General features: G+C 48.4%; 1 protein-coding gene across 1 annotated transcript in view; it reads left to right on the forward strand.

Moving 5' to 3' along the window:
* Positions 1–26,072, forward strand: part of adcy8 (adenylate cyclase 8 (brain)) — a gene marked incomplete at its 5' end in the record, with an annotated part of 85,830 nt that overhangs the window by 21,028 nt on the left and 38,730 nt on the right. The window contains 6 exons of the mRNA XM_083928064.1: positions 5,170–5,319; positions 10,012–10,142; positions 10,904–11,015; positions 18,698–18,825; positions 22,547–22,705; positions 24,873–25,143. Of these exons, the coding sequence (XP_083784190.1) occupies positions 5,170–5,319; positions 10,012–10,142; positions 10,904–11,015; positions 18,698–18,825; positions 22,547–22,705; positions 24,873–25,143 (951 nt within the window). The remainder of the gene's footprint in view (positions 1–5,169; positions 5,320–10,011; positions 10,143–10,903; positions 11,016–18,697; positions 18,826–22,546; positions 22,706–24,872; positions 25,144–26,072) is intronic.

Genomic DNA, 26,072 nt, shown 5'->3' on the forward strand with positions numbered 1-26,072 from the left:
CAAACTGAAGATTATGATAATTATGACTATTATTAACCTTGCCTCATTATTGCCCATGTAGTTGTTTGTAAGCTGTGCCTCTCCCCGGCCCGCTGCTCTTAATGAGGCCTTGTTAAAAACATCCACATCACTGGCATTTCCCTTTTAATGAGTGCACCGCCGCTCTCCATGCTGATGCCCTTTACGGCGAGCCGGCACTGCTCTTTTTCCAAAACAACATGGACGCCGCGACAGCTACCGCAGCTGCCGCAGCTTATGGGGTTTTGGTTTTGGTCTCTGTAGGAGGAGCAGAGGCCTTCAGGGGGCGACTTGGAAATTGAATCAGTGCTGATGGCGTCCCGGGAGACGTTCACAATAACACACAGTAACACACCGTGATGCACCGGGAGGCTCTTCAGCTCTGTGAGATACAGTGAAGAGCCTCAGGGGAGAAGACAGTGAGAAAGATGGCTGTGTGTGTGTGTGTGTGTGTGTGTGTGTGTGTGTGTGTGTGTGTGTGTGTTCAGTTTTGAAAAACACTGAGATTTCTTTATATATGCCGGTTTCCCGCTGCACCATCTTTTAGCAGAGGTGGGCGGCCTCCACTGAAGTAACGACCGCCTCCACCGTCGTCACAAAAACGGTTTTACTGAATAAAACATCAAATCTGCAACATTTCCTCTTTATAATTAAACAAACATTTGTCAGCATCAGGAAACAGGAACATTGATTTCACACCTCCACGTGTGTTTCCAGGTGTGGAACTAGCATCGTCATGTTTACAAGTTGCAAGTTTAAAATGTAGGAAAACATCTGGACGTGTGGCGTAAGAGAGTAGTGACCTGTAGCCCGCACTCATCCCTGCTGCAGGCGCGTAGACCGTATCTAAAGATGGGTGCCGTTCTCTTTAAGGCCTCAGTCTCTTGCAGAAAGTTCAAGTCTGTGTAAAGCAGTGACACAAGTGTGATCTGAGTTTGTCACTCGACAGAAAGATTAGTTATTAACGTGGCGAACTGAGCACTGACTATTTGCCTCATCGTCGAGGGGGAGAACTCGGAGTAGAGCCGCTGCTCCTATGCGTTGAAGGAGCCAGTTGAGCTGCAGTCGCTCTACCGCACCATTGTGATGCAAAGAGAGCTGAGGAAGGCAAAGCTCTGGATCTACCGCTCAGTCCTGGTTCCTACCCTCACCTGTGGTCATGAAAGCTGGGTCAGGACCCAAAGAACCAGGTCCAGGTCCAAGCGTGTGAACTGTGTTTCCTCAGGAGGGGGTCTGGAGTCTCCCTTAGAGAGAGGGGGAGAAGTTCAGCATCCGTGAGGAACTCGGAGTAGAGCCGCTGCTCCTTTGCGTTGAAAGGAGCCAGTTGAGGTGGTTCAGGATCATCTGGTAAGGATGAACCCTGGGCGCCTCCCTAGGGAGGTGTTCCAGGCACGTCCAGCTGGGAGGAGGCCTCGGGGAAGACCCAGGACCAGGTGGAGAGATTAGATCTCCACACTGGCCTGGGAACGCCTCAGGATCCCCCAGTTAGAGCTGGTTAATGTGGCCCGGGAAAGGGAAGTTTGGGGTCCCCTGCTGGAGCTGCTGCCCCCGAGACCTGTATGACATGACTACAGGATTACAGTCCGCTCACATGTTGTCAGGCATCAATTTCTGACGCGTAGAATGTGTTTTGAAACAAATCTGTGACTTGAGTCCCCTCTCAGTTCACACTGTCATCGATCCGGAGCAGTGACGAGGCCTGGGGGCAGTCGGGGAAAGCACCCCCTCATAAAATGTCATCTCGCTCTCCACAAAGCACCGAGAACTCAGAAGGAAGGAACCTCTTCACGCTCGATTCTTCCCTCTCCAAATGTGCTCTTATAGTGCAGCAATTTCACTGCAGAGGGAAACAGCCACGGAGCACTTCAGGGCGTTTCTCTTAGCAACAGAGGACACCGAACTGTCTGTTTGAGCGTTTTATCATCTGTGACACGATCGTGCCTCCGGAGGAAGACTCAGGGCGCATTCTCCAAACCGAGACAGCAGACGATGAAGCCATGAAACGTTCGCTAAGTTCATTTAATCACCGCGGCTGTGATCGTCTCTCACTTAGGTACAGATGCTTTTTCACTTCACACAAACAGAAGTCATGGTCTCACAGCACCGTGAGGTGGGTAATTAAAGCAGGAAGCCAAGAGAAAGGTCACCACATTAAGTCCTGGATTAATAAACCTGTCTTGGCATTTATCTATTCTTGGAAAGCAGCTCCTTTTATAAGCTGTGACGCTGGAACGCGCTGAGTCACAGTGGTGTGTTTGCAGATTCATCCAGGGTAAGAAAGGATTTCAAGAGACTGGAAGACCCAGGACCAGGTGGAGAGATTAGATCTCCACACTGGCCTGGGAACGCCTCAGGATCCCCCAGTTAGAGCTGGTTAATGTGGCCCGGGAAAGGGAAGTTTGGGGTCTCCTGCTGGAGCTGCTGCGCCCGTGACCCGACCCCGGATAAGAGGCTGAAGATGAGATGTTCATGTGACAATTTACGATAAAGACAACATTGTCATTTTGAGGTTTTCTGTCGCCTCACAGCGAGAAGATTCCTGGTTTGAATCCCGGCCTGGGCCCTTCTGTGTGGCGTTTGCATGTTGTCCCCGTGTCTGCGTGGGTTTTCTCCGGGTTCTCCGGTTTCCTCCCACAGTCCAAATACGTGCAGGTGTTCGGACGTGTAGCTCGTTGATAGAGTCCGTCATCATAACAACGATGTGACAGAGAGACTCCCACCGCAGCACAACACCGCGGATCCACCTGAGTGTGTGTGAATTCAGCCTTAGATGGAGGGTAGCAGATGCTCAGGGCCTGTCCAGACCTGTCTGTGATTACTCCACACACACACACACACACACACACACACACACACACACACACACACACACACACACACACACACACACCCTGTACCCCATGAGAGTAGCACGGGTAAACACTGTTTCTAAACTGATTATTTTGGCTCAAAAGAAAGGTTAAAGTGTGTGTGTGTGTGTGTGTGTGTGTGTGTGTGTGTGTGTGTGTGTGTGTGTGTGTGTGTGTGTGTGTGTGTGTGACGTGCTAAACTGTCAGCCAAGCTGTTTGAACGCTTGCATCATGTACGGCTCCAGCAGGCGGGAGGAAGCCGGTGGAGGAGGTGGAGGTGGTGAAATCCCCTGTGCAGCTGAGGAGGACGCTGGTGTTGCAGAGTGTTGCATCAGCGGTGCGTTCTGCCGGTTTTCACTTTACGGGATCAACGGCTGATGAAAGTCTCCAAACAGTCGTCTCTGAAAGGATGAAAGGAGGGCGGCCATGTTTGTCTGAGTCACTACCGTGTGCTGCTGAAATGTTACGGAGCTGTTTCCTGGATCCTCTGCTCGGGAAACTTTACAGTCACAGCGACACTGTAATTACAAACCACACCTGAGTCGCTCATTTGAGTCCTCAATATGCTTATTTTCTTTCCTCAAATGAAACATTTCTACCCACAATTGACTTAAATAAGAAGTAGTGGTGCCCTCCCTGCTGCTCATCAGAAAATCTCAGCCCATTTACCCTGAACTCTGCAGCAGAGACGGCCCACCAGTGTCTACTTTGGTAGTTTTGCTTATTGTGATGCATCGTCAAATGTTTCATATCCCTAAAATCTGTACAACCACAGCTTAGGGCGCCCTCCCACTGTGCCTCCGTCCCGTGCCCCGTGCTTTAGGGTCCTTGTCCCCCCCTCCAGGCCCGTTTGTACTCACACTACCTGGGCCTCGGAGAATGCTTCTTGCTGCCTATACGTCATCACGCCGTAACACGTCACACGCATTGATGACGTCATGGCGATGCGTGGCTTTGTTTCCAGATCTTTCCGTAGACCTCGGAGTTTTTGTGCGTCTTGTCGACTGTTTTTGAATCTTTTCATCGACCAAATCTGCAGTAAACACTCCACCTCCGCATCACACCAACGTGAACCTTTCACCGCCATTGTTTGAAATGTCCGCGCATGGTCCCTCCTTCTTTTTTCTACGTCCCAACAGGCGCACAGGAAATGACCTCAGAACCGCCGTAGGCCTCGTGCTCGTACACGTGCGCACACTCGTGCTCGTACACGTGGACACGCTCGTGCTCGTACATGTGCAAACGTGCTTTACTAAAGCCCACCTCTCCCAATGTCTGCTAAGTTTTTCACCTACAGTGCAGCGGGTGTTTGCAGGGTGGATGATGATTCTCAGGAAAGTTGTGTATGTTGTGTTGTCATGGTCATGAATGTTGTGTGAACATCTCATGACCATGACGCCCTTTAAATAAAGCAGAACCTCCCGAGGCCGAGTTACAGGCTGACATGAAGGAGTTAGTGTGTGTGTGTGTGTGTGTGTGTGTGTGTGTGATCTGAGTCATCTGACTCAACTGATGTGCAGATGGAATTACTGAGGGGAAGTCCTGCAAACCGCTGGACGTCACCGCCCCTGTCTCTCCCTCGTGTTTCCCTGTGTTCTCCGCTCCTCAGGTGTCTCCTCGTGTCCTCTGTTTGTGCATCTACGCGCCACCTACTGATGCTACTCCTGTCACCCGCCTGCTATCAGCTCATCATCCGTCAGAGTATCACGCCCGGTTCTTCAGCCATTTGCTGCGTAAACAGAGACGGACTCTATCAACGAGCTAAACGTCTCTGCCCTCACGCTTTCATGCGTCCTTTACATTGAAAACATCCTCTAGAGGGCGTCGCTCACATTCAAAAGTTCCTCCAGTAAAGTTTGACCCCAACAAAGATGGAGGCGATGGAGGAGAGAAGCATCCTGAGTCAAAATGGCGGCAGCGTTGTAGACGGCGGTGGTCTGTGAGACACTAAAGACGTCCCAGAGTGTGGACGGAGAATTCCACACGTTGGTTTGACAGATGAGACAAAGTGACGACCGACGTCTCTGTCAGTGTTTCAGGACGTCCGTCGGGGCTTCGATGACCCGCTCGCTCCGGTGTGTAGGGACTCTTCTCATGCTGCTGCAGAGGTTTGCTGTTATTTTCAGCAGCATTAGTGGTTAAAAAAGACCTTTGAATGCCTGCACCGTGCTGCCCCGAGCTAATCACTGTTAGCCACGTCCTGTATTATTTCACCCGTCAGCGTTCATAGACGCTAGACTGAGAGCTGTACTGTATGTGTGATTTCACCCTGTGTGTGTGTGTGTGTGTGTGTGTGTTTCAGGTGGCGGCTCAGGCTGTGTTGTTCATGTGCATGAACACTGCTGGGATCTTCATCAGTTACCTGTCTGACCGGGCTCAGCGCCAGGCCTTCCTGGAGACGCGGCGCTGCATCGAGGCTCGGCTGCGACTCGAGACAGAGAACCAGAGACAGGTGAGTCCACCTCCAGCAGGGCTGTGTGTGTGTGTGTGTGTGTGTGTGTGTGTGTGTGTGTGTGTGTGTTGGCTTACTGTGCTCACTGCAGGTTCTTGTCCACACCGTAAGAACTAAGAGCCATTGTAGTTCTTAAGGCGCCATTTTGAGGGACTATTATAGCTCCTACTTCAGAGTAGGACTTCTAGCTAGCTGTACCTTAGTTTGCTAGCTAGCATGCTAATTCCACCATACTTTTTATGCAACATCGGTTACAGAAAATGAGCCGAACAGGTCCCTCCTTCTTTTTTCTACGTCCCAACAGACGCACAGGAAATTACCCCGGAACCGCCGTCGGCCTCATGCTCGTACACGTGCGAACGTGCTTTACTAAAGCCCACCTCTCCCAAACGGGCCGTGGTGCGCAGAGCGGGTGCACTCACACTGGTCAAACGCACGAGGCTTGACCCGAAAAACCTGTTTTGGCGCGGTGCGGAAGGACAGTGTGAGTGCGCCCTTATATGTCACATCATTCTCTTGTCGTAGAGGACGAAAGAAACCAGAAAATATTCACTTTTAAGAAGCTGGATTTGCACAATTTGGACATTTCTTTCTCACAAATGACTCAAAACCAACGAAGAGATAATAAACCGTGACCTCTACATGACCTTAGCGCCCACTGAGCCACCACGAAGGTCCAAAACACATGAATGATTAAGCGCAGTGTGTTTTTCCTTCCTCTTGTGTCGTGATGGAGCTCAGTGTGATAAAAGAAGCACTGATTGATGGATTAAAGTTGACAGCAGTGACTGTTAGCAGCGCGGCTAATGAGCCTGCTGGGGGGAGAATAACATGGGCGCCGCATCGATCCGCTGCTGTCACGCAAACTGCATCAGTGCAGTGGACGCACACACACACACACACACTCAAGACATCCACAGTACACACACACACAGCGACACATTGAGAGCTTTGTTTACGCAGTGGAGCGGACACTCAGTGCTCTGAGAAGCCACAGAAAGCTTTTACGGTTGTTTTTCCTGGAAGGGTTCGGCTCTGATAAGCTCCGGGGACGGTTGTAATGGAGCGAGATGAGGCCCCGCCCAAAGCCAGACCACCTTAATGTGGACCAATCAGGGGCCTGGCGTTTGCTGTCAACATGCTGTGAGAACACAGAGCCACAGAACAAGACAACAGAGACCCTGTGTGTGTGTCTTCTCCGTTGTGTTGTGTGGAACATGAAGGCAGGATGTGGACAGGAAGTAGAAAACACACGCGGATGAATCGACTGTATGTGATAAAGAAGAGAGTCCTTTTATAGCGCTGTGACTCTGCAGTTTCTGTCGGCGTCACGTTGGTTTTAGCCTCAGCTGTTTGTTTTTTACGGTCCACGCAGACGACCTCCTGTTGGAGCAGCAGCTGTTTTCATCCCACTGTTACTCCACCTGCTCTGCACCCAGCGGCGGACACACACAGATACACACACAGATACACACTCGCTGGTGAACGTTAGCACTTACACGGACACATATTTCCCTCAGGAGCTGGTGGAGAACCTGGAACAGAGCGAGAGAATATTCCACTTACATTCACAGAACAACACTCGATCGAGGCAACGACGCAGCTGTTGACTAAAGCCGTTCTTCCCTTTCTGGCATTTTGACTCTTTTCTTTTGTAATCTTAAAAGTCCTAAAAAGTGTACGGCACTAAAATGTACAAGAAATCCACCAGGTGCTGAAACTAATCAATATTCAAGTCTCATATATTTCTGCCGCTGGAGGGTTGACGGTTGACGGTGGATGGTTGGTGGTTGACGGTGGAGGGTTGATGGTGGAAGGTTGACGGTGGAGGGTTGATGGTTGACGGTGGAGGGTTGATGGTGGAAGGTTGACGGTGGAGGGTTGATGGTGGAAGGTTGGCGGTTGACTAATGATGGTTGACGGTGGAGGGTTGATGGTCAACCATCAGGAGATGGTTGAGGGTGGAGGGTTGATAGTTCATGGTTGATGGTGGAGGGTGGAAGTTTGACGGTTGAGGGTGGAGGGTTGATGGTGGAGGGTTGACGGTGGAGGGTTGACAGTGGTGGGTGGAGGGTTGACGGTTGATGGTTGAAGGTGGAGGGTTGATGGTTGAAGGTGGAGGGTTGACGGTGGAGGGTGGATGGTTGGTGGTTGACAGTGGAGGGTTGGCGGTGGAGGGTTGACGGTTAGTGGTGGAGGGTTGATGGTTGACGGTGGAGGGTTGATGGTGGAAGGTTGACGGTGGAGGGTTGATGGTTGACGGTGGAGGGTTGATGGTTGACGGTGGAGGGTTGATGGTTGACGGTGGAGGGTTGATGGTGGAAGGTTGACGGTGGAGGGTTGATGGTTGACGGTGGAGGGTTGATGGTTGACGGTGGAGGGTGGATGGTTGACAGTGGAGGATGTAGGGTTGACCGTGGAGGGTTGACCGTGGAGGGTGGAGGATTGACCGTGGAGGGTGGAGGGTTGACCGTGGAGGGTGGAGGGTTGACGGTGAAGGGTGGAGAGTTTACGTTGAAGGGTGGACGGTTGACAGTTGAGGGTGGAGGGTTGATGGTTGACGTGGAGGGTGGATGGTTGACAAAGGAGGGTTGGCGTGGGGGGTTGACGGTTGATGGTTGAAGGTGGAGGGTTGACGGTGGAGGGTGGATGGTTGACAAAGGAGGGTTGGCGGCGGGGGTTGACGGTTGCAGGTGGAGGGTTGATGGTTGACAATGGAGGGTTGATGGTGGGGGGTTGATGGTGGAGGGTTGGCGGTTGACGGTTGGTGGTGGAGGGTTGACGGTTGACGGTTGACGTGGAGGGTTGACGTGGAGGGTTGATAGTTCATGGTAGAGGGTGGAGGGTTGACGGTGGAGGGTTGACGGTTGACAGTGGAGGTTTGACGTGGAGGGTTGACGTGGAGGGTTGACAGTGGAGGGTTGACAGTGGAGGCATGACAATGAAGGATTGACAGTGGAGGGTTGAACCAGCGGCAGTTCAGACCAGTCGTTACGACGCCGTAATTTTAAAAATGTAAGCAATACTAATATAAAAAAATAATGTTTAGCTTTTGCTTCCATGGCATGAACGAGCTGCTCACCGGCTGCTTCAGAGAAAGTCACTGAACACAAACACAGTTGTGAACGCGCGTTAAACTACGCGGACATGTTTACGCAACAACACCAAACATCGGGGGTGGTTGTAACGTGACTGACATGTTGTTGACACGGGCCGCGGCCTCCTGGGTCCTGCTGTTACAGCATCACTGGACTGTGTTTCAGTCAGTGTGACAATAATGAGTAAGGATAGGTGTGTGTAAGTGTGTGTGTGTGTGTGTGTGTGTGTGTGTTGAGGATGCTCTCGCTCTCTCCGTCTCCTCGTCTCCTCTCACGCTGGCGTCTGAAGAGGCTCTTCAGAGCTCTCAGACGGCTTCACTGAGTTCACAGGAGGTCGGACAAAAAAACTCCACTCTGTGTTACACATCAAGCGTAAAAACATCCTTAGCAGTCACGACAGCGTGTGTGTGTGTGTGTGTGTGTGTGTGTGTGTGTGTACTGAGAACTACCACAGAGGAGGGTCCGTCCGCCTGTCTGTCTGTCTGTCAGACGGATGTTTTCACGACGATAAATTTGCAGCCGTGCGTGATGCAGTGAGGAAACGTTTGAGGTGTGTAGTTGAGGTCAAAATGAAGGCTGAGTGCAAAGAAAGGTGTAATCTGGGGGGGTAGGACTGCTGACCCTCAACCCTACGCCCCGGGGCTACATCTGGTGTCGCAGCTTTGTGATCCCGTCTCTAGTTTTCTACGTGGTGTAATGCAAATTGTGTTAGTGACACAATTATGAATTATGGTGCAGGAAGTCTGTTGTTGTTGTGGGATAATGTTCCTCAAAGGTCACAGCAGCAGCACCAGAGCCTCATCGAGTCTTCTGTGCGTTGTTCGAACGTTTGATCCGAATAAACACCTGAAACGTGTCGATTCCTTGATCGTCGATCGTTCTCTCACAACCAATAAAGCTCCAGGACAGGGTTCCTGGAGGGCCACTGTCCTGCATGGTTTAGGTTCCTCCCTGCCCTCACACACCTGAGTCTAACAATAATCAAACTGTGACGAGCTTCAGCTGCTTGATAACGAGCAGAGCGTTAGACTCAGGTGTGTTAGAGCAGAGAGAAACCTAAAACATGCAGGACAGTGGCTCTCCAGGACCGGAGTGGCCCACCCCTGCTCCAGGACAACAACGTACGCGTCCGGTTGTTGTTTATGGGGAGCCTTATCTCGGCGTGTGTGCCGACATCACCGACAGGGTTCCTGGGGAGAGAACGCGGAGTCGTGGTTTGATCGTGTTAAGTATCTGAAGGAGGCAGTTGCTTGGCGCCGGTGCAGATCCCACACTGAGGGACGCTGCGTGGCTCCCACTCCAAATCTGTCTCTGCGTTTGCCAAGTGGCACCGCGTCAGCGCAGAAACCCACCAGACAAAATGTGTGTGTGTCGTCTCCGCGGAGCCCGGAGGCTTTGGAGGATCCGGCTCCAGGAGCTTAGCCTGGCACAGACGTCCAATCATTTCTTACAGACGGGACTTCATGTAATTTGTTTTTTACTCGTGTTTGGATGTTTAATACTTTTTGACTTGTGTCTCCTTTTAATTCCTCTTTGCTCTCAATCTCGGTTTTCTTGTTGAGTACTAATATGGTGGATCTTCTCTCCCCCGCAGGAGAGGCTGGTGTTATCGGTCCTGCCACGTTTTGTAGTTTTGGAAATGATCAACGACATGACAAATGTAGAGGACGAACACCTCCAGCACCAGTTCCACAGGATCTACATCCACCGCTACGAGAATGTCAGGTGAGGCGTCCGCTTTGCTCGGGATTCAGTGATCGAGAGATTGAGAGATTGAGAGATTGCGTGATTCCGTGATTGAGAGATTGAGAGATTGAGGGATTGCGTGATTGAGAGATTGCGTGATTGAGAGATTGCGTGATTGAGAGATTGCGTGATTGAGAGATTCCGTGATTGAGAGATTGCGTGATTGAGAGATTGCGTGATTGAGAGATTGAGGGATTGAGAGATTGAGGGATTGCGTGATTGAGAGATTGCGTGATTGAGAGATTGCGTGATTGAGAGGTTGAGAGATTGCGTGATTGAGTGATTGAGAGATTGCGTGATTGAGAGATTGCGTGATTTTGTGTGTGTGATCGCGTGGTTGCGTGGTTGTGTGTGTGTGTGTGTGTGATTGGAGATGTACGGGTGCAAAGAGAGCTTGCGTGATTGAGAGATTGCGTGATTCAGTGATTTAGAGATTGCGTGATTGAGAGATTGCGTGATTGAGTGATTGTGTGTGTGTGTGTGTGTGTGATTGCGTGGTTGCGTGGTTGATTGATTGCGTGTGTGTGTGTGTGTGTGTGTGTGTGTGCGTGTGTGTGTGTGTGTGTGTGTGTGTGTGTGTGGTGCTGGACTGATGGAGATGTACGGGTGCAAACAGGACTCTACGTGAACATTGATGTCTCAGTTGCATTGAATCAAAACATAAATGGTGAAAGTCTTTGGATGGTGTTGTTAAAGACCTGACCTGGATATGAAAAGTGACATTTCCGTATTTTATTCAGCATTCTTTTCGCAGATGTTAAAGGCTTCACCAACCTCTCCACCACGCTGTCGGCGCAGGAGCTGGTGCGAATGTTGAACGAACTCTTTGCACGCTTCGACCGCCTCGCACACGTAAGTGATTTAACCTTCGAGCCCGGGCGCACACGTCAGCGTTATCTCCTTAAGTGTTCAGCTTAGTTCTGTAGCTGTGGTCGCTTCAGAGTCACTGTGGGGTCCTCATGCTGAAATAATCCGGTCCTTCGTTTGACAAAAGGGCCGTGGACGTTCAAAAGACAGTTATTCCTACGAGTGTTTTCTGATCTGACTGCTCTCCGGTGTTTGGTTCAGATTAGGCAACTTAAAGTTCTTCTATACGAACGGCAACGCTTCTGGTTTGTCATGAACGGTGCGGGGAATAACTCCGAGGAGCGGGACCCAAATGCAGACACGGACACTAGAGTAGTGTGTCCAGGGAACAGGGAGAACAGGACGGGGTCCGGGTGTAGACGACGAAGAACAAACGTGGGGTTAAGGAGACGAACACGAACGGGTGGTGGCCGAACAGGAACTCGGGAAACTAAAACAAAAGAAACAAAGAAACAGTTAACGGAGCACAGAGCGACACGGATGTAGCCAACAAGCTGACCAAGAGAGGCACGATACCACGTAAATGTGAAAACGGTCTGGCGTTCCCTCCAGCGCTGACGAGCTGATGAGCCACAGCTGGGCGGGACCACGCCGACCAGCAACGACACACAAACACACAGGGAAAGACAATCAGGAGAAAAAGACAGATGGAGACAAACTCACACAAAAGGAAGAGGGAAGGGCTGACAGGACCTGGATCCTGACAGGACCCGGATCCTGACATGGTGAGGTGTCTTAAGTGCAGCCTGTTCCTGCAGTAGAGGAAGCTGCAGAGTCTACGGGCGCCCTCCCACTGTGCGTCCGTCCCGTGCCCGGTGCTTTAGGGTCCTTGTCCCCCCCTCCAGGCCCGTTTGTACTCACACTACCTGGGCCTCGGAGAATGCTTCTTGCTGCCTATACGTCATCACGCCGTAACACGTCACACGCATTGATGACGTCATGGCGATGCGTGGCTTTGTTTCCAGATCTTTCCGTAGACCTCGGAGTTTTTGTGCGTCTTGTCGACTGTTTTTGAATCTTTTCATCGACCAAATCTGCAGTAAACACTCCACCTCCGCATCACACCAACGTGAACCTTTCACCGCCATTGTTTGAAATGTCCGCGCATGGTCCCTCCTTCTTTTTTCTACGTCCCAACAGGCGCACAGGAAATGACCTCAGAACCGCCGTAGGCCTCGTGCTCGTACACGTGCGCACGCTCGTGCTCGTACACGTGCAAACGTGCTTTACTAAAGCCCACCTCTCCCAAACGGGCCGTGGACGGCAAGCGTGCCGCTCCTAGACGTGGTACGGTTGCACTCACACTGGTCAAAGGAACCTGACTTTAGCAGTGGAACCTGTTTTGCACGGTACGGAGGCACAGTGTGAGTGCTCCCTAGGACACTCACCACACCAGAATGAAGAGGATTTGGGGTCTGAGACGCTCCTCTTGACAGACGGTCGGCGAGGCCAAGACTTTTCTATGTTTCTAGAGATTATCTTGGCAGCTCTTCCTGTTGTGTAACGTCCTGCGCGGAGGTCGATCCAGGCCGCGCTGACTTTAAGGTTTTAACGGTAGAAACGTGACCCTGCAGCTGCAGCTTCCTTCTGTCGCAGGATCGCAGTCAAATAAAGGTTTTTCCAAAGCCAAAAGAGCGGAAATTTAGATTCAAACTGTGTTTCGTATAAATAAGGACGATTTAAACATAAAAGTCTGCGTCTCTGAGAGAGAAACAAGCGTTCTTCTCTTCTCTTCTGCGTCATGAAAGCAGAATAAAGAAACTCCAGCCGCCCGATGAATCTTTCATCCAGAACAACAGAGCGAGTAATTGATTCAGCATTCACTCTGAGTGGACTGGACCGTACGTTACTGTGATATTAGAGCGAGGAGCGTTTCACACTGTCATGCTCAGCCACTCACAGTTAATGCAGAACAGACCTGACACTGAAAGTCTCTTTAACACCTCTTTTCAGTCTCTTTTCCACCTCTTTTCAGTCTCTTTTCAGTCTCTTTTACGCCTCTTTTCCTCCTCTTTTCAGTCTCTTTTCCTCCTCTTTTCCGCCTCTTTTCAGTCTCTTTTTCGTCTCTTTTACGCCTCTTTTCCTCCTCTTTTCAGTCTCTTTTTAGTCTCTTTTACGCCTCTTTTCAGTCTCTTTTCAGTCTCTTTTACGCCTCTTTTCAGTCTCTTTTTCGCCTCTTTTCAGTCTCTTTTCAGTCTCTTTTCAGTCTCTTTTCCTCCTCTTTTCAGTCTCTTTTCCGTCTCTTTTCCTCCTCTTTTCAGTCTCTTTTCCTCCTCTTTTCAGTCTCTTTTCAGTCTCTTTTCCTCCTCTTTTCAGTCTCTTTTCAGTCTCTTTTCCTCCTCTTTTCAGTCTCTTTTCCTCCTCTTTTCAGTCTCTTTTACGTCTCTTTTCCTCCTCTTTTCCGCCTCTTTTCCTCCTCTTTTCAGTCTCTTTTCCGTCTCTTTTACGCCTCTTTTCAGTCTCTTTTCCTCCTCTTTTCAGTCTCTTTTCCTCCTCTTTTCAGTCTCTTTTCAGTCTCTTTTACGTCTCTTTTCCGTCTCTTTTTCAGTCTCTTTTACGCCTCTTTTCAGTCTCTTTTCCTCCTCTTTTCAGTCTCTTTTCAGCCTCTTTTCCGTCTCTTTTCAGTCTCTTTTACGTCTCTTTTCCGTCTCTTTTTCAGTCTCTTTTACGTCTCTTTTCAGTCTCTTTTCCTCCTCTTTTCAGTCTCTTTTCCTCCTCTTTTCCGTCTCTTTTCTGCCTCTTTTCAGTCTCTTTTCAGTCTCTTTTCAGTCTCTTTTCAGTCTCTTTTCAGTCTCTTTTACGCCTCTTTTCTGCCTCTTTTACGCCTCTTTTCTGCCTCTTTTCAGTCACTTTTCAGTCTCTTTTACGCCTCTTATTCTTCTCTTTTCCTCCTCTTTTTCGTCTCTTTTCAGTCTCTTTTCCGCCTCTTTTCAGTCTCTTTTCCGCCTCTTTTCAGTCTCTTTTCTGTCTCTTTTCAGTCTCTTTTCAGTCTCTTTTCAGCCTCTTTTCCTCCTCTTTTTCGTCTCTTTTCAGTCTCTTTTCAGCCTCTTTTCCTCCTCTTTTCAGTCTCTTTTCCTCCACTTTTCAGTCTCTTTTCCTCCTCTTTTCAGTCTCTTTTCAGTCTCTTTTCCGCCTCTTTTTAGTCTCTTTTACGCCTCTTATTCGTCTCTTTTCCTCCTCTTTTCAGTCTCTTTTACGTCTCTTTTCTGTCTCTTTTCCGTCTCTTTTCCGTCTCTTTTCAGTCTCTTTTCAGTCTCTTTTCAGTCTCTTTTCCTCCTCTTTTCAGTCTCTTTTCCTCCTCTTTTCCGTCTCTTTTCAGTCTCTTTTCCTCCTCTTTTCAGTCTCTTTTCCGCCTCTTTTCCGTCTCTTTTCCGTCTCTTTTCAGTCTCTTTTCAGTCTCTTTTCCGCCTCTTTTCAGTCTCTTTTCCTCCTCTTTTCAGTCTCTTTTCCTCCTCTTTTCAGTCTCTTTTCCGCCTCTTTTCCGTCTCTTTTCAGTCTCTTTTCAGTCTCTTTTCCGCCTCTTTTCCGTCTCTTTTCCGCCTCTTTTCCGTCTCTTTTCAGTCTCTTTTCAGTCTCTTTTCAGTCTCTTTTCCTCCTCTTTTCAGTCTCTTTTCCTCCTCTTATTCGTCTCTTTTCCTCCTCTTTTCCTCCTCTTTTCAGCCTCTTTTCAGTCTCTTTTCCGTCTCTTTTCAGTCTCTTTTCAGTCTCTTTTCCTCCTCTTATTCGTCTCTTTTCCTCCTCTTTTCCTCCTCTTTTCCGCCTCTTTTCAGTCTCTTTTCCTCCTCTTTTCAGTCTCTTTTCCTCCTCTTTTCAGTCTCTTTTCCGCCTCTTTTCCGTCTCTTTTCAGTCTCTTTTCAGTCTCTTTTCCTCCTCTTTTCAGTCTCTTTTCCTCCACTTTTCAGTCTCTTTTCCTCCTCTTTTCAGTCTCTTTTCAGTCTCTTTTCCGCCTCTTTTTAGTCTCTTTTACGCCTCTTATTCGTCTCTTTTCCTCCTCTTTTCAGTCTCTTTTACGTCTCTTTTCTGTCTCTTTTCCGTCTCTTTTCAGTCTCTTTTCAGTCTCTTTTCCTCCTCTTTTCCGTCTCTTTTCAGTCTCTTTTCAGTCTCTTTTCAGTCTCTTTTCCTCCTCTTTTCAGTCTCTTTTCCGTCTCTTTTCCGTCTCTTTTCAGTCTCTTTTCAGTCTCTTTTCCGCCTCTTTTCAGTCTCTTTTCCTCCTCTTTTCAGTCTCTTTTCCTCCTCTTTTCAGTCTCTTTTCCGTCTCTTTTCCGCCTCTTTTCAGTCTCTTTTCCTCCTCTTATTCGTCTCTTTTCCTCCTCTTTTCCTCCTCTTTTCAGCCTCTTTTCAGTCTCTTTTCCGTCTCTTTTCAGTCTCTTTTCCTCCTCTTATTCGTCTCTTTTCCTCCTCTTTTCCTCCTCTTTTCAGCCTCTTTTCAGTCTCTTTTCCGTCTCTTTTCAGTCTCTTTTCAGTCTCTTTTCCTCCTCTTTTCAGTCTCTTTTCCTCCTCTTTTCAGTCTCTTTTCCGCCTCTTTTCAGTCTCTTTTCCTCCTCTTTTCCTCCTCTTTTCAGCCTCTTTTCAGTCTCTTTTCCGTCTCTTTTCAGTCTCTTTTCAGTCTCTTTTCAGTCTCTTTTCAGTCTCTTTTCAGTCTCTTTTCCGTCTCTTTTCCTCCTCTTTTCAGTCTCTTTTCCTCCTCTTTTCCGTCTCTTTTCAGTCTCTTTTCCGTCTCTTTTCCTCCTCTTTTCAGTCTCTTTTCCGTCTCTTTTCAGTCTCTTTTACGCCTCTTTTCAGTCTCTTTTCCTCCTCTTTTCAGTCTCTTTTCCTCCTCTTATTCGTCTCTTTTCCTCCTCTTTTCCTCCTCTTTTAAGCCTCTTTTCCGTCTCTTTTCAGTCTCTTTTACGCCTCTTTTCAGTCTCTTTTCCTCCTCTTTTCAGTCTCTTTTCCTCCTCTTTTCAGTCTCTTTTCAGTCTCTTTTCCTCCTCTTTTCAGTCTCTTTTACGCCTCTTTTCCGCCTCTTTTCAGTCTCTTTTCCACCTCTTTTCAGTCTCTTTTCTGCCTCTTTTCAGTCTCTTTTCCACCTCTTTTCAGTCTCTTTTCAGTCTCTTTTCAGTCTCTTTTCCTCCTCTTTTCAGTCTCTTTTACGCCTCTTTTACGTCTCTTTTCCTCCTCTTTTCAGTCTCTTTTCCTCCTCTTTTCAGTCTCTTTTTCTCCTCTTTTCAGTCTCTTTTCAGTCTCTTTTCAGTCTCTTTTCCGCCTCTTTTTAGTCTCTTTTACGCCTCTTATTCGTCTCTTTTCCTCCTCTTTTCAGTCTCTTTTCAGTCTCTTTTCAGTCTCTTTTCCTCCTCTTTTCCGTCTCTTTTCAGTCTCTTTTCAGTCTCTTTTCAGTCTCTTTTCCTCCTCTTTTCAGTCTCTTTTCCTCCTCTTTTCCGTCTCTTTTCAGTCTCTTTTCCTCCTCTTTTCAGTCTCTTTTCCGCCTCTTTTCCGTCTCTTTTCCGTCTCTTTTCAGTCTCTTTTTCGTCTCTTTTCCACCTCTTTTCCTCCTCTTTTCAGTCTCTTTTCTGCCTCTTTTCAGTCTCTTTTCCTCCTCTTTTCAGTCTCTTTTCCGCCTCTTTTCCCGTCTCTTATTCGTCTCTTTTCCGCCTTTTTTCAGTCTCTTTTCAGTCTCTTTTCCTCCTCTTTTCAGTCTCTTTTCCTCCTCTTTTCAGTCTCTTTTCAGTCTCTTTTACGTCTCTTTTCCGCCTCTTTTCAGTCTCTTTTCCTCCTCTTTTCAGTCTCTTTTCAGTCTCTTTTACGTCTCTTTTACGTCTCTTTTCAGTCTCTTTTCCTCCTCTTTTCAGTCTCTTTTCAGTCTCTTTTCCTCCTCTTTTCAGTCTCTTTTCAGTCTCTTTTCCTCCTCTTTTCCTCCTCTTTTCAGTCTCTTTTCAGTCTCTTTTCCTCCTCTTTTCAGTCTCTTTTCCTCCTCTTATTCGTCTCTTTTCCTCCTCTTTTCCTCCTCTTTTCAGTCTCTTTTCCGCCTCTTTTCCTCCTCTTTTCAGTCTCTTTTCAGTCTCTTTTACGCCTCTTTTCCTCCTCTTTTCAGTCTCTTTTCAGTCTTTTTTCCGCCTCTTTTCAGCCTCTTTTCCACCTCTTTTCCTCCTCTTTTCAGTCTCTTTTCAGTCTTTTTTCCGCCTCTTTTACGTCTCTTACGTCTCTTTTCAGTTTCTTTTCCTCCTCTTTTCAGTCTCTTTTCTGCCTCTTTTCAGTCTCTTTTCCGCCTCTTTTCAGTCTCTTTTCAGTCTCTTTTCAGTCTCTTTTCCGCCTCTTTTCAGTCTCTTTTCAGTCTCTTTTCCGCCTCTTTTCAGTCTCTTTTCTGCCTCTTTTCAGTCTCTTTTCCACCTCTTTTCAGTCTCTTTTCAGTCTTTTTTCAGTCTCTTTTCCGTCTCTTTTGAGTCTCTTTTACGTCTCTTTTCAGTCTCTTTTCCTCCTCTTTTCAGTCTCTTTTACGTCTCTTTTCCTCCTCTTTTCAGTCTCTTTTACGTCTCTTTTGAGTCTCTTTTCCGCCTCTTTTCAGTCTCTTTTACGTCTCTTTTCAGTCTCTTTTCAGTCTCTTTTCAGTCTCTTTTCCGTCTCTTTTGAGTCTCTTTTACGTCTCTTTTCAGTCTCTTTTCCTCCTCTTTTCAGTCTCTTTTCAGTCTCTTTTCAGTCTCTTTTCCTCCTCTTTTCAGTCTCTTTTCAGTCTCTTTTCCTCCTCTTTTCAGTCTCTTTTCAGTCTCTTTTCAGTCTCTTTTCCTCCTCTTTTCAGTCTCTTTTCAGTCTCTTTTCCTCCTCTTTTCAGTCTCTTTTCAGTCTTTTTTCAGTCTCTTTTCAGTCTCTTTTCAGTCTCTTTTCCTCCTCTTTTCAGTCTCTTTTCAGTCTCTTTTTAGTCTCTTTTCAGTCTCTTTTCCGCCTCTTTTCAACCTCTTTTCAGTCTCTTTTTAGTCTCTTTTCAGTCTCTTTTACGCCTCTTTTCAGTTTCTTTTACGTCTCTTTTCAGTCTCTTTTACGCCTCTTTTCAGTCTCTTTTACGCCTCTTTTCAGTCTCTTTTACGCCTCTTTTCAGTCTCTTTTCCACCTCTTTTCAGCCTCTTTTCAGTCTCTTTTCCTCCTCTTTTCAGTCTCTTTTATGCCTCTTTTCAGTCTCTTTTACGCCTCTTTTCAGTCTCTTTTACGCCTCTTTTCAGTCTTTTTTACGCCCCTTTTAAGCCTCTTTTCCGCCTCTTTTCTGTCTCTTTTCCGCCTCTTATTCGTCTCTTTTCAGTCTCTTTTCCGTCTCTTTCCCACCCCTTTTAAGCCTCTTTTCCTCCTCTTTTCCGTCTCTTTTCAGTCCCTTTTAAGCCTCTTTTCCGTCTCTTTTCAGTCTCTTATTCGTCTCTTATCAATGAGAAACGGCTCTGTTGTGAAACCGAGTGGACAGGACCGTACGTTACTGTGATATTAGAGCGAGGAGCGTTTCGCACTGTCATGCTCAGCCACTCACAGTTAATGCAGAACAGACCTGACACTGAAACGCGTATCACCAGGCTATTATTTTAATTTGACGCTAACATTTCTCTGTTATTCCTGTTTCCAATCACACAATGTTTTGAGGTAGATTCACTGGATGCGTGTGTGTTGCGTGTGTTTTAATAGACGTTACTGACGTGTGGGCTCTTTTGCAGGAGAACCACTGTCTACGGATAAAGATCCTGGGAGACTGTTACTACTGTGTGTCTGGTCTACCGGAGCCCAGGCAGGACCACGCCCACTGCTGCGTGGAGATGGGCCTCAGCATGATCAAAACCATCAGGTACTGTCCGCGCACACCCTGCTGCTGTGGTTTTTGTTATTTTAGCTGCAGGGATCGAGACCCACGCTGAAATACGTCGAGGTGAATCAATGTTCTGCCCCTTTGATCTTGAATGCGAGTCTTTTAGTAATGAAAATGAGCCGTTCCTGTTTGATGTGTATTCAGAAATATCACTTTAACTACCATGTATGCTGTGATATGGAGCACCTCTCATCCAAGAGGCTTCATCAGTTCATGTACGCATCTGACCAAGACCAGGACCAGGACCAGGACCAGGACCAGGACCAGGCTGGGACTGGACCAGGACCAGGACCAGGCTGGGACTGGTCCAACTAACTGGTGTGGAGATCCAGGTATTTAACCTCTCACAAGGTTGAGGATGTCACTGGAACCCTTTGTGCTCCAAGTGCCAACGACCGTCATTGAGGTTAGATTGTTGAATCTCCTGAAGGGATGAAAGGGCAGCATTGTAAATCTTACTCCTCTTTCAAAAGAAGCCACCTATGCAAAAGTTGAGAAACCATGGCTAAGCAGAGGAGGAGTTCTGAGACTCCACTTCTCTCCAGTTTACAATGCCGCCCTTTCATCCCTTCATTCAACAATCAAACCTCAAAGAACAACTGTTCACAAACGTCCTCCTGTGACTCCAACGGCGGTCGTTCAGACTCAATAGAGCACTAACAAAGTCCAGACCTACTTCCACCAACCACTGGACCAGGACCAGGACCAGGCTGGGACTGGACCAGCACTAACCAAGTCCAAACCAACTTCCCACCAACGACTGTCACTCCAACTACGGTCGTTGGCACTTGGATCACAAAGGGTTCCAGTGACATCATCGGCCTAGTGAGAGGTTTAATACCTGGATCTCCACACCAGTTAGTTGGACCAGTCCCAGCCTGGTCCTGGTCCTGGTCCAGTCCCAGCCTGATCCTGGTCCTGGTCCAGTCCCAGCCTGGTCCTGGTCCTGGTCCTGGTCCTGGTCCTGGTCCTGGTCAGATGCGTACATGAACTGATGAAGCCTCTTGGATGAGAGGTGAAACGTCTTCCTGACAAATAACCAAGTCCAGTTGCTTTGGACTGAAGTTGCTTTGAGGGGAACGACGACCTGGACACATGAGAACATCCACAGGCTCCTGCCCCTAGTGGACACTCTGAGAACTGACGCTTTTGGAGCTTCCTGATTGGATCAAACAGGCAGCTGTGGGCGGGGCTTGGTGTACGTTTATAAAACGATATCCAAAGGGAAGTGTATTTTCAGTCACACTGAATCTAAACGTGTGTTTCTGTGTCTTCAGTGATTGAACCGTAGTTTTATACCCGTCCATATTTAAGAGCAGCAGGACACCTGCGCTGTTCAACGGCATCTTTCAAAGAGTTGCTTTAAAAAAATAAATAAATGTATTTCCCCCCCAGGGGGCTGGACGGCAGCGCTTTCATCCGTACATGTTTCTTTATCTCATATCTCGCAGCTCTCAGCGCGTCGGCTCTGTGATCTGGAAGCTGCTCCGCCGCAGTATTTGCATTTGTAAGAAGGAGCCCCCGGCTGTGTACATCAGCAACACACACCGCACACACACAGTTACAGGGTTCAATCATATCACACATGCACGCTTCGCTGAGACGGGAGACGGCATAATCTCGCCGATGCCATCATGTTTTAGAAATGACACCACAGGGATCTACGGATGAATCCTGACACATGACTGACTGGGGGATCTTCAGGTCGCGTTAGAGCGCACAGACAACGCACAGCCGCTCTGCACTTCCTCCTGAAAACACTCCCTGACCCTGAAGTCTGTGCTTTTTCATTCCCATCATCTTCTCTGTCGCTGCGGCGTGTTTGGACCCATTGCATCACGTTCAGTGTGACAGCGCGGGCCGGGACGTTTAGGGGGAGAGAAGTAGGATTAGCGGTGGATAAGCTGTGAGATTTGTACTGTACTGTATTCTATTGAGTCAATGTGGTGAGCTGCTTACGCACGATCACTTTGTGCAGCTCGGTCCATGTCGCAGGAACGTTAATTGAGAGAATATAAAGACGTGTGCAGATGTTCAGACTGACGGAAGCACTTTCTGGGGGCGGAGTCTGTGTGAGCGCCGACAGTCGCTGGACCAACGTCTGCAACTTGTGAGGAACACGTGAAAGACGGACTTACGCTGTTCGTGGTATCAAAGGGTCTTGAACGCCCTCACCTGTGGTCATGAAAGCTGGGTCAGGACCCAAAGAACCAGGTCCAGGTCCAAGCGTGTGAAATGTGTTTCCTCAGGAGGGGGGCTGGAGTCTCCCTTAGAGAGAGGGGGAGAAGTTCAGCATCCGTGAGGAACTCGGAGTAGAGCCGCTGCTCCTTTGCGTTGAAAGGAGCCAGTTGAGGTGGTTCAGGATCATCTGGTAAGGATGAACCCTGGGCGCCTCCCTAGGGAGGTGTTCCAGGCACGTCCAGCTGGGAGGAGGCCTCGGGGAAGACCCAGGACCAGGTGGAGAGATTAGATCTCCACACTGGCCTGGGAACGCCTCAGGATCCCCCAGTTAGAGCTGGTTAATGTGGCCCGGGAAAGGGAAGTTTGGCGTCGCCTGCTGGAGCTGCTGCGCCCTGACCCCGGATAAGAGGCTGAAGATGAGATGAGATGTGGTATCAAAGGGTCTTTGTGGACTCGCATGCATTGTTTCGAGTATCGGAAACGCCTCAGATCCTGCTCGAAATGCTGGTTTTCCTGCATTCTTGCCCAGATACAGGACTGGCAGCTTTAATGTGCCCAGAACAAGGACTGACAGGTTTAATGTGCCCAGATGCAGGACTGACAGGTTTAATGTGCCCAGATGCAGGACTGTCAGGTTTAATGTGCCCAGATGCAGGACTGAAAGGTTTAATGTGCCCAGATGCAGGACTGAAAGGTTTAATGTGCCCAGATGCAGGACTGTCAGGTTTAATGTGCCCAGATGCAGGACTGACAGGTTTAATGTGCCCAGATGCAGGACTGTCAGGTTTAATGTGCCCAGATGCAGGACTGTCAGGTTTAATGTGCCCAGATGCAGGACTGTCAGGTTTAAAAAATCCGGTGTACCCCGCCTCACGCCCGATGTCAGCTTGGATCGGCTCCAGCGCCCCCAAGTGTTCATTTCCATGTGTGTGTTTGTGTAAAGAGCCCAAAATGGCTCCTGTTAAGAGACACGCTTACGACGCAGAGTTTACACTCAAGGCCATTAGTCACGCAGCAGAACACGGGAATAGAGCAGCAGCCAGAGAGTTGAACATGAACCAATCAATGGTGCCGAAGTGGAGGAAGCAACAAGACGACCTGCGGCGAGTAAAGAAGACTAAACAGAGTTTAGAGGGAACAGAGCGAGACGGCTGCAGCTGGAGGACAAACTCCAACAGTGGGTTGTTGAACAGAGAGCAGCAAGTAGAAGAGTCCGTACGATCACTGTTCCACTGAAGGCAACAGCGCTAGCACGCTAACTTAACATGGCGGTCCTTGACGTAACCCCAGCCTCGACTGTAGCGTCTGTTCTATGCGCCTTATAATGTGGTGCGCCTTATAGTGCGGAAAATAATGTAAGTTTAGACGGTTAATGGGTCCATAAAGACGTAGTGGTTCATGCTCGTAGCTCTCACGGAGGTGAAGTGGAGTATGACATCATCATCGCCATGGTCACCGTGAATCACTGCAGTCTGTCGGATGGTTTGGCGTCTGACGGTCACTTCCTGTTTCCCTCCAGATATGTGCGCTCACGCACGAAACACGACATCGACATGCGGATCGGGATCCACTCGGGCTCCGTGCTGTGCGGCGTGCTGGGGCTCAGGAAGTGGCAGTTCGACGTCTGGTCCTGGGACGTGGACATCGCCAACAAGCTGGAGTCTGGAGGGATCCCAGGGTGAGTAAGAGGAGACGGTTAAGTTAAGACCACTAAAGGAGACAGTTAAGTTTAGACGACTAAAGGAGACGGTTAAGTTAAGACGACTAAAGGAGACGGTTAAGTTTAGACGTCTAAAGGAGACGGTTAAGTTAAGACGACTAAAGGAGACGGTTAAGTTTAGACCACTAAAGGAGACGGTTAAGTTAAGACGACTAAAGGAGACGGTTAAGTTAAGACGACTAAAGGAGACAGTTAAGTTAAGACCACTAAAGGAGACGGTTAAGTTTAGACGTCTAAAGGAGACGGTTAAGTTAAGACGACTAAAGGAGACGGTTAAGTTAGACGACTAAAGGAGACGGTTAAGTTAAGACACTAAAGGAGACGGTTAAGTTTAGTCACTAAAGGAGACGGTTAAGTTAAGACGACTAAAGGAGACGGTTAAGTTAGACGACTAAAGGAGACGGTTAAGTTTAGTCTCTAAAGGAGACGGTTAAGTTTAGTCACTAAAGGAGACGGTTAAGTTTAGACGAATAAAGGAGACGGTTAAGTTTAGACGTCTAAAGGAGACGGTTAAGTTAAGACGACTAAAGGAGACGGTTAAGTTAGACGACTAAAGGAGACGGTTAAGTTAAGACACTAAAGGAGACGGTTAAGTTTAGTCACTAAAGGAGACGGTTAAGTTAAGACGACTAAAGGAGACGGTTAAGTTAGACGACTAAAGGAGACGGTTAAGTTTAGACACTAAAGGAGACGGTTAAGTTTAGTCACTAAAGGAGACGGTTAAGTTTAGACGAATAAAGGAGACGGTTAAGTTTAGACACTAAAGGAGACGGTTAAGTTTAGACGACTAAAGGAGATGGTTAACTTTAGACGACTAAAGGAGACGGTTAAGTTTAGACGACTAAAGGAGACGGTTAAGTTTAGTCACTAAAGGAGACGGTTAAGTTTAGACGTCTAAAGGAGACGGTTAAGTTAGACGACTAAAGGAGACGGTTAAGTTAGACGTCTAAAGGAGACGGTTAAGTTAGACGACTAAAGGAGACGGTTAAGTTTAGACGACTAAAGGAGACGGTTAAGTTTAGACAACTAAAGGTCTTTTCTTCTTAATTTCATGCTTTTATTTTAATGGATTGCTGCACTTTGTCGATGTTTCATGTCTTGTTTTGATTGTTGGAATCATGACGGACGCTTCAACGCTCGACTGCGAAACTAGTTCACCCCTGGGTGTCGTTAAAGGGACCTAAACCTGAACCTTTGATTCGATGGTTGGCTACGGAGTCGGACAGGAAACGTGGTTAGAAAGAGAAAGGATACGAGCCACAGTGACATCCTCAGTCACACATATCCCCAGGATATACAGACATATACAGTTACCGTATTCTCCGCACTATAAGTTACACTTAAAAACCTCCACATGTCTCAGTGCTCCTTATAATCCGGTGCTCCTTATATATGGACCAATATTGAGCCACAACAGGTCTCCAACTACGGTGAGCAGCCGCCGACTCTATTTTCCCCGTAGAAGAAGTAACGCGCGGTGCATGTTGAGATATACGACTGCGTGAAGCGTGCCGTTTCATTTCCATGTGTGTGTTTGTGTAAAGAGCCCAAAATGGCTCCTGTTAAGAGACACGCTTACTACGCAGAGTTTACACTCAAGGCCATTAGTCACGCAGTAGAACACGGGAACAGAGCAGCAGCCAGAGAGTTTAACATGAACCAATCAATGGTGCCGAAGTGGAGTCACAGACATGGGTCACACATGAGCGGGAAACTCAGATCCAGGTCCCTTGTAGAGTGAACGGAGCCTAAAAATGCTTGATTTTGTGTCTGTTCTCAACTTGAAAGTGTCGTCACGTCACTCCCTGACACTAAAAGCAGTAACTTCCGACCTTCACACGCACTCAAATGAAGTAATTGAATCACTCAGACATCCAGGCACTGAAAGAACAATTTAAAAAATCGATTTAAAGGATCAAATCAAATCAAATCAAGTCGTATCCCCACCTCTGGTAAACAGCTCCACACAGCTGATCTGAGCTCCTCTTCTACTCAAGTTAGAGAAACAAACCCACATAATATCATTCATCCAGACTCTAACTTTGGGAAACACCGGCCTAAAGGTCGAGCGGTTTGTCCTGCAGGGATGTCTGAGCTGTCTTTGACTGGACTCTTCCCGTTCCAGGAGGATCCACATCTCTAAAGCCGCTCTGGACTGTCTGAACGGCGACTACGAGGTGGAGGAGGGCCACGGCAAGGACCGCAACGACTTCCTCCGCCGCCACAACATCAGGACGTACCTCATCAAGCAGCCGGAGGAGAGCACGCTGTCCCTGCCGGAGGACATCATGAAGGAGGCGGCCAGCTCGGTGGACCGGCGGGCCAGCAGCGCCACCTTCAACGAGGCGTCCTGGAGCCCCGAGCTGCCCTTCGACAACATCGTGGGGAAGCAGAATGTAAGTCCTCCGCCGCTGCCTGTCACTCAAGTCGTGTCGTGATCGAACTGTGATGAAAGTGTCCATCTTAACATCAAACCTGTCCTGCAGTCGAGGTTGTTTTTGATCCTAACGTGTGGCGTAAACGTGGCGTTAAAGTCACACTTGAAGCTCTTGAACGAGTCAAACGATCTGCAGGACGGAGCGTTTCTTAAGATGGACGTTTTTGTCTGCAGCGTCTGGGATCGTCCTCCCTTTCTCGCCTGTTTTGTTCGTTGTTTTTTGTGTTTTATTTCTTTTGTTTGCCTGGGAACGAGTAGACGTCCTTCTCTGCGGAGAGGTTGTGTTGCCGTGGTAACGCTTCACCGCATGTGTCAGCCTGCCTGTGTTGTTTTTTTGTGTGTGAGGATGACGAGCTTCTGATTGTGTGGCCCATTTTAAACATCCTCTCCTGCCCCGTCTCCATTTGTCTCCGTCCCGTTTGTTTGTCCGTGACAACACGTCAGCCGTCTGGAGGCGTCGCTTTGACATTTCTGGGTGTTTGAGAGGAAGATGTGGAAGAAAGCAGTGCAGGGTTTGTTTGTTTTTTAGCTTTAGCTCTCTAAGGGCGCCCTCCCACTGTGCCTCCGTCCCGTGCCCCGTGCTTTAGGGTCCTTGTCCCCCCCTCCAGGCCCGTTTGTACTCACACTACCTGGGCCTCGGAGAATGCTTCTTGCTGCCTATACGTCATCACGCCGTAACACGTCACACGCATTGATGACGTCATGGCGATGCGTGGCTTTGTTTCCAGATCTTTCCGTAGACCTCGGAGTTTTTCGACCAAATCTGCAGTAAACACTCCACCTCCTCATCACACCAACGTGAACCTTTCACCGCCATTGTTTGAAATGTCCGCGCATGGTCCCTCCTTCTTTTTTCTACGTCCCAACAGGCGCACAGGAAATGACCTC

Source organism: Echiichthys vipera (genome assembly GCF_963691815.1).
Source record: "Echiichthys vipera genome assembly, chromosome: 15".
In the NCBI taxonomy this organism is placed as follows: Eukaryota; Metazoa; Chordata; class Actinopteri; order Perciformes; family Trachinidae; genus Echiichthys; species Echiichthys vipera.